The sequence below is a fragment of the Sphaeroforma arctica genome (genome assembly GCF_001186125.1).
Source record: "Sphaeroforma arctica JP610 unplaced genomic scaffold supercont1.24, whole genome shotgun sequence".
Lineage (NCBI taxonomy): Eukaryota > Ichthyosporea > Ichthyophonida > Sphaeroforma > Sphaeroforma arctica.
Window position 1 is genome coordinate 197,349 of NW_014040534.1, and position 8,591 is coordinate 205,939.

At 44.6% G+C, this 8,591-nt stretch overlaps 2 protein-coding genes across 2 annotated transcripts in view; one reads left to right on the forward strand and one right to left on the reverse strand.

The window, feature by feature from the left end:
- The window catches only part of SARC_00715 (CAMK/CAMKL/MARK protein kinase), a gene marked incomplete at its 3' end in the record, with an annotated part of 12,072 nt that extends 10,200 nt beyond the window's left edge, over positions 1 to 1,872 (forward strand). The window contains exons 6-9 of the mRNA XM_014305614.1: positions 191 to 352; positions 967 to 1,095; positions 1,252 to 1,540; positions 1,756 to 1,872. Coding sequence (XP_014161089.1) covers positions 191 to 352; positions 967 to 1,095; positions 1,252 to 1,540; positions 1,756 to 1,872 — 697 coding nt within the window. The remainder of the gene's footprint in view (positions 1 to 190; positions 353 to 966; positions 1,096 to 1,251; positions 1,541 to 1,755) is intronic.
- Positions 1,873 to 6,000: 4,128 nt separating this feature from the next.
- Positions 6,001 to 8,591, reverse strand: part of SARC_00716 (hypothetical protein) — a 7,239-nt gene continuing 4,648 nt past the window's right edge. Inside the window, exon 5 of the mRNA XM_014305615.1 lies at positions 6,001 to 8,373. Within this exon, the coding sequence (XP_014161090.1) occupies positions 7,486 to 8,373 (888 nt within the window). The 3' untranslated portion in view covers positions 6,001 to 7,485. The remainder of the gene's footprint in view (positions 8,374 to 8,591) is intronic.

The following is an 8,591-nucleotide window of genomic DNA, read 5'->3' on the forward strand; positions in this document are numbered from 1 at the left end:
TATAGTAGTGTGTGTGTGTGTGTGTGTGTGTGTGTGTGTGAGTCTAATGTATACTTATACATACATAACAGGGGTATCGATGTACGAGAAACATACCTAGGATTTTTTCTACAACTGAAGAAGTACACAAGAACTCACACCATCTGTCTATTGTCTAAACGTATTGTTGTCAATTGCTCTTCATATGCAGCTTCCAAAGGCGGCATAAACCTAGTTTACAAACGTCCAGTCATGACGATATCCTTCAGTCCACAGACTGTAGTCAGCCGCTACCAGAGACTGAAGTCGTTGAAGAAACCTCTTTGACCGTACAGGCACTAGCTTCACCGTCTGTGGTCCGGAAATCATCCATGTATGTATTCTTACTGTTTATCCAGGTACATGCTGAACGTAGGTACATTCCCATTTGAGTAAATATTTACCTGTGAGGGAACGTACTCGTGTATGTTCATATTCATTTACACATATGCTGCCGTGTGAATGGAAGTCGTTTATGCAAGTGTTTATTCGTATACAAATACATATTTCGTGTACCGATACGTTGCCAGATAAATAAATATCCTCTACATATATATTTAGCCCACAATCCTGTGTGCGGGAGCCATCCATTCAAGCATTTATTCTTTGTGAGTACATTCCCTATGCAGTCAATACACGGGTGAGTGTAGTCTACCTCGTGTCCATATGCCCATGCGCATATACCCTGCTATGCCCAAACATAGATTGCAGTTTACTAACAATCGGCTCGGTACAATGCACCCATAATCCTTCTCTACCCAGCCTGAATGTATCCGACAGTATACCTTCCTGCTCATACTCCAGCACTTACATTTGTCAAAGTGTATAATTCTCGCCCATTCTCCCATACGGGATATACACTTCGAACGCATTCAACTCCCACAAATACGCATACAACTCCCACTATACAAGCGCTTACCCAGTCTCGGCTCAATTCATGCAATGCAGTCTGCAGTACAAAATGTTCCATCGCTTGAGTCGAAAAGCCACCAAGGAAAACTTTGGCTCCGACACTAGGTCCAGTCCAGAGGTGTCTCAGATAAATGCCACCCCGAGCCCTGCGTCCACAGCCTCGATGTAAGTGTCTCTCACACAAAGTATGCAGTTGCAACGTGTCGTTCTTGCTCAACAGGCGATATGTGTGGTAAATACAGAGCATATGTGTGGCATTTTTAAAAATATATCTGTGGTATTTACAAAAGATATTTACAAACGATATCCGTGTCATTTCAGGTCGATGGGGGATGACGGCCAATATCCCGACCTCGACCTCAAGGCGCGTGTGCAGACGCTCAACGCAGGAATGTTCCGAACTTCCACGACGTCCAACAAGTCCGCCAATAAGATCCTCGAAGAGATAAAGAAAGCATGTTCTGCGAATAAGATCAAGTGGGTGCAGGAGGGCATGCTGGTGGTGTGTGTACTGAACTTGGATAGTAATAAGAAGGTTAGCAAACTCTTCAAGAAGCTTTTAGAGGAGAATGGCATGAACCGTGAGGCGACCATCCGGTGGGAGATGGAGGTAAGGATTATAAATAAGTGATTATTTACCTATAGTGCTCGCTCAAAGACGTTTGTTCGTGTGTGTCTCCCGCCCATCGCTTTCGTCAGAGTGTATTATCACAATACAAATTCAGTTATTTATAACAAACTCGGTTTTGTTTTGTATCTCGATAGTTCGGCCCACGTTACAGACCCCCCCACCCACTTCATATTCCTTCACTCCGTCCCTCTCAGGTGGTGAAGATAGAACGGCTTAAACACTTGCACGGAATCAAACTTAAGCGAACGGGAGGCGACATATGGCTATACAAACAAGTGTGCGAGCGTCTCATCAATCAAATGAGACTCTAACGCCGGATCGATCTGGTACCACATATGCCGTCACTCTTGCAAGCGATAAATAGACATAGTTGCCAATAAAACAGGACACCATCACCAATTCCAGTGCGGTAAGAAATACATTCAGTTGCAAGTATTCGGGTGGGTCTGTGGTCTCGCATATTTCCAATACAATTCTACTTCATGATAGTGACTGAACCGGTACGCATGAGCACCCAGCTCTGCATAGGACATACATGTATATATATAAATAAAGGAAGGCACCAACTTTTTCAAAACGTAAACTTGTCTTTCAATTGTTTGCTAGGTCTTTCCTGGTCATGGCAAAGAAACTATTTTTGGTTAGTTGAAATAAACAGATCAAAAGTAGGTCTCTACATGAGAACAATAAAGGCTACTGCGAGCGGAATCTATTACCCTGCTCGAGTCGTGACATAGTAAATATATAGGGATAGGTAGGAATGCATAAAATAATGGAAATAAATTCATCTCATCTTCACTTTTCCAGTATTTTTATTGGCCTGCGTAACGACGTATATGAGACGAACAGAAGAAAATAATGGGTAAGAATAGCGGAAAGTGTGAGGTGAAGAGGTGACTGAAGAAAAAGTCTATTTTCTTATATTATACGGAGACAGTCACAATATATGAAGAAATACGAGGGGCCGCCGATGGATAATTAGAGGGCAGCCCCTGAAGATCACAATGTGTGATCTATGAACTTCCCCTTAATTCCCGAAGCCAGTTCCAAAGTATCACAATATAGAGAACGAAATTCTATGAATTTTGCGTCTGAGTGCCGCCGCAACCGCTAGGTCCCCATGAAGCAGCTAGACGCTAGACGAAGGGAATATAACCCTGCTGTATCCCCGAACAGACTCAATAAATATACCAAGGATGATGCCGGTACAATCGTTTGCGACTTCTACAGTTTGAGCACTGGCCACAAAACCTCGACAGAATGCATGTGGGCCAATACGGACACGATCAACCAGCGTTAGAGAAACACGCGTCACGACGAAGTTTGCAGAGAGTTGTCGCCAGAGCATATTAATTGAGAGTTTGTGATCAAATATGTCCGTATTGGCGGCTAGTAGATCGCCTAAAAATACAACAACAACAAAAATATCGCCCCTGGTCCACTGGATGCTGGTGAGCATCTGCGGCAGGCAATCGATGTCCTCGCTTACGATCCAGAGGCGTGTGTTGACCAGGTTGGACTCCAAAAAACGACGCATCAAAAACGAGAAAGGAAAAAAAGGTCTTTTTCGGAATCGGAGCGCCTATATTGTGACCGAAGTACAGTACTAGCGCGCCACAGTGAATCTCGACGTCATGTTGTTGAAGCACCACAAATATCCAGTCAGCGTAAATCACTAGCTTATGATTCGTATCTTCCTCAGGATACATGCATCGTCGTCAGAAAGACCTCATAGCCAGGCATAATTTCCCACCTCTTGTGGGCAGAGCTAAAGGTAGATAGTCGATCCGGATGAACACTTACTTTGAGTAGTCTCCAAAACTTGACTATGAGGTACTCGTTGTCCACCGGCCGAAAAGGGTTGAATCCTGATACTCTGGCTCAGGATTGATAGGTTGCGAGCACACCGTCGTATGTATTTACAGTACCGTCGACAGTACCGCCCGCCCCAATTCGATCTGTATCCAAAGTACGGGGTTGGTAATACCGCTGGTGGCTGAAGATTGAAGAAGGCGGTTACGAATCTCAATGAGGGAATCGGTCGTCCCAATTGCTGACCAATATGTTTGGGATAGTGTACTACACCTTATTTAGGAGCTGGCCGTGCGTCCGGTGTGTCAGATGATGCGGTCATCGCGGAGCCTTGGGCCAATTGGGGGCTATCAGGACTGTCGATATATTTTTTTGTTTAGAGCTGGCAGAGTACCTACCCTATCTTTGATTCCGTCGGCCCGTAGCCAGCAAGTAGCAAACCCTGTATATAACCGATCATCCACCAATCAATATTTGACAGCCTTACACATCTTCCTTCTCGCTGAGAAAGTACAGGGGGCTCACATAGCTGATGGGTTTGCCCTCCCTGGGAAAAATGAATTCATTTTTCCACATAGCTGATGGGTTTGCCCTCCCTGGGAAAAATGAATTCATTTTTCCAGTCTTGAAGGCGGAGACTTCCCAGTCAGCTGGAAGCTGTACAACCTCTAGCTTAACTCGCCCTGGGAACTGATTGTGTGGGTCCTTGCTAAAGTCATTGCAACAGATGTTGAAGTCGAAGTAATTCTGCTCTGCCCATACATACCGTCCATGTTTTCAACTGTGGTGCCTTTGCTAGTCCGTGAGCCAGTTGTTGTCCCTCCAGTACCAGGCGCTTTCCTGCGTTATGGTCATGAACCAATATCCGTCGTATTTGCGGCTACAGGGACAACTATTTTGGCCCAGTATCTATAGATTAGCGCCAATCCCAGTAGGAAAGTTTCTTCCTACGTGACTTCGTCACATTCAATGCTGAATTGAGATGGTTTAGCACCAGCCAAACCCTGCCACGTACATGCTGGTGGTTGCAGGAAAAACTGTAGAATGTTCGGTTTCAAATCAGGCGCTAAATTATACCTATCACCGCCTCTTTTGATCAAAGCACTGCTGTGGTGATGAAAGATCCTTATGAGTTGTTGCTTTTCCATTATTCACTTTTTACCCAGATTACGATCGGTGGACACAAGTGACTGTGGCGCGGGACTATCAGATCAGCTATCTTCAACTTCCTGCACACGGCGTACACATTCTTTGACATCCCTGAGCCTCGTAGAGCCTTTCTCCACGCAGCCTGGTATAATACGTCGCACAAAGTCTGTGGACCCCGAATAAGCAACATAGCTCAAAGTCTAGCGTTTGCTTCATCTCCTGAGTTCAGTGTGCCAAAAAAGCCTTTGAATATACATCAGCTTAGGTCGGCCTAGGCCTTGCACCACCCCCCTTTGTGAGAGCAGGTCCCACATATCCCTAACCCTCCAGTTAACCATCCAAGCAGGTCTCACATATTCCTAACCCTCCAGTCAACCATCCAAAACCTCTCACAGTCATAGTCTCTGCCAAAGTTATAAAAATTTCCAGATAGTCACAACAACCACACTCCCGTACGAGACGGAGTTAATGGCGACTTCTTCGTAAAAAAAACCGGTACTTTGATCCCGGTCTACGACGTGACAAGAATGATGTGTGACCAGCCCTGGGGGCTAGTGTCGAACAACAGCACACCAAGTCAGTAGATAACAGTGAAAAATGAGAAGCATGGATGCAAACTCATAATAGTTTAATAGTAGCAAGCCAAAAGTTATAAAGTAGAAGATCCTGACCTGAATTTTCATAATAAGTACTGTTCCAGAAAATGTTATCAGCACCTTTGCCTGATAGACAATTTGGTGACAAGAGTCACCACAAAGTAAACTACTCTTCAAACAGATGCAGTAATTGCTACCAGTCTCGCTGGGGTATACGGATAAAATTCTACACTCTAGGAATCAAGCGTTCTTAAATGAAAACACTCGTTTATAACACGTGGTAAACGTAATCAAAGCGGGCAAAGTAATAGATCAAGTATTCGAGAAAACTATTCGAGAAAACTAGTATATACGCAGAACAAGATATTCAGAAAAACTACATGAACGAGCTATGCAAACGAGTATAAGAATTAGAATGGCCGTTTAGAAAAAGGCGAGAGAAAGGGGCGTGAAAAAGCAGGACTTTCGCTGCTTGAAGGTAGCAATTCGGTTGTAGAGGCTGGTGTATTCTCTATTTTACATGTCGATTCGTTTCAGTCAGGCCTTACTTACAATATAAAACTTCAGTACATAGGTCGAAGAAGGGGTATTCCTTCTGTGAGAGTGAAATGCTTAATCTCAGGGGAAGAATCTATGAAAATGGTATGTACAGGCGTGTCCAGTACGCGTGTAAACTTTCGCAGACAGTGGTTTAGAAAGGTTCGTCTAAATTTGGACACAATTATCATTATTGCTAATGGATATCACCGGCGTACAATATCTATTGGTTTGTCATCAAACCCTAACCAGTAAACAGCCTACGCCTCAGCTAGTAGCGCGCCGAACCTTGCAGTCATCCCACCACAATCACCTGATGAAAACTTTACTATAAATTTTGCACCTATTAGCGAAAGTGGCAATGAGTGATGATAATCGATGGTCGGTGTACATCCTGTTCTTCCCTTGATTCTCGTTTTAAAATCTTTGCAAAATGTACCCCGCGATTTTGTCCAAACTTTAATATCGACGTACTTCGTACACTACAACAGACTTAAGAACGCGAAGGCAAAAGGCGAAGGTAATTGCCCACGCCTGAGCATTGAATGACGTTGCAGAGGTGGATCGCCAAATCGAAACAAGAATGCGGTGATCCGCATCTCATATAGTCAGCGTCCTTAAACACTACGCTGTACTCAAGTACCCCTTTCCAATTCTCTGAGCAAATCTAGAGTTCACTATGTACTCCGACATTGCTTTAATGACTATCATAGCAGTACAACTTGATTGCATTCGTAGCGTGAGACGATTTGAATTGCAGATGGTAGCAATCTGGCAAAATACACAACATTCGAAATCCCTAAATAGCAGTTTTTGAAGCAATTATGTTCTCTCTAAACACAAACGGTAACTGTAAGTGCATGCGGCGCAGAATCATGTGTACAAAGTTAATGTGTGTGTAGAACATACACGACCAAATGTCTGTGCGGCACGCGTGCTATGAGTGTGTAGTATTTGTGTGCCTATAATGCTTGTGTACATGTGTGTAATACACACGCAGTATAGTTGTGAGAGGAAGGAGATACTCGACTGGCTACACCCTCTCAATGTCAGAAAAGAACCCCCTCTCATGTGGGTCGGGAAACACGCACCGCTTGCCACTACGTATACAGCAATGTCGTTAACTTCCCTCCATAGTGAGAAGTAGGTCACATCGCACCCAGAAGTACTCAGTCCACCTTGTATTCCACTGCCACGGTGTATCATGAGCGCCTCATCTGAGCGCCCGTTTCATCTCCCTTATAATCCTTGAGAAGAGTGGGATAAGACATGAACCAGCGAACACTTCCCAAGGAAATTCTTCCCCCCAAATCGGTCCTACAGTGCATATTAATATTCAAGCTTGGTCTCCACGTGCTCGTTGTCAAGCACATAACCATCTTTGCCATGTCACTTTGCAGGTCTCATGTGGGGGTTCGCAGACGAACCTTCACGTTTATCTGTACCCGGATGTATATTAATATTGAACCGGGATTCTCATAGTCACCTCGCACTGACAATTACTTTACCTGCGGCGTTCACACCAGCTTATAGTTTATGCCCGTTACTTGATGCCGGCCCTTCTGATTGTACACCAGCAAGGTGACATCTACCTATGCAGTCACATCTGAGCTATTGGAATCGTCTATATCTGCGCCCAAACCTGAGCCAACAGGACCATTTGTATCGGCAGTTACACTCTAGCTGATTCATTCAATTGTCTGTGCTTTCGAATCAACTTATAGACTGGCGCTTGCACCTGAGAATGTGCACATCCAACTGAAACTGTCGTTTTGCAATGTACCTACATCGACACCTGTGTAGATGGGACTTGATGGGCGTGTACTTGAGCTAATTAGAGCTGTTTATATCCGCATCTGTATCTACTTGTATACACGCAGTGGTGTCTACAACTGGATCTGCATCTGCAGGTGAACCGGGGATAGTATCTGAATTTATCTTTCCACTTAAATCCGCTCCGGGAGGACAGTTTGCATCTGTATCGACTGTCCCTTCCCTGAGGCGCGAGCAGGGAGGCGTCAACTCTCGCGTGTGTATACTCTTCTGTGGACACATATCTGCATTCTGGTCAGTCTCCTGTACATCCACAGAAAGTTCCCCAAGTGTCGCATCTTCACTCTGCAGACCTTCAACCGTCCCATGGAGCCCCTGGTCACGTACAGTACTTTCCTTAATAACTTCACCGTGCACACTATCACTTGGCCCGGCTAGCACCCCTTTAGCGCTATCCTCCCCGTGTATGACAGCGTCTGGTGTCACCGAAAACGACACACGCGGTGGCTCTGAAGGTGTTCTGCGATGGTGCGTACCACCTTCAAAAACATTATCAACATCCCCAGTCTTATCCTCATCTCCACCAGCACTTCCCTTACTCACTACCATAGCTGTACCACTGGTACTGAATCCAGTGGTATACTCAGGCCCATGCTTTGACGGGGACGTAGGCGCAGTAGAACTCTCCCTACTTGGCGTAGCATTGTTCTGCCCAATGTTACTGCTTAAATTGTCAGCAACTATACTCTCCCGTGTGCGGTGGTGTGTACTCTCGGTGACATCCTCTCCCTCATCCAATCCCGAGTAGCTATGAGAAATGGGTGTGTTCGCGCGTGGGTGTCTATTCTGCAGAGATCCTAACTCAGGATCACTTGTGTAGGTCTTGGCGCAGTCTACGAAAAATTTACCATATGCACAGTAAAGATCCACAAGTTGATGTTCCATCTGCGCATCGTGTGAAGAGAGAATGGAGGTACACGGTAACATGGATATATGTATCTACCCATCAAAAACCAGCCACGTAATGTGACCAGTATGCTTTTCTACAATATTCCGTCATATCCTGAGCAACCATAACTGTATCATCCACTATCATATATATATTTATATAAATATATATATATATCTATATATATATATATGTACATACATATTCATATATA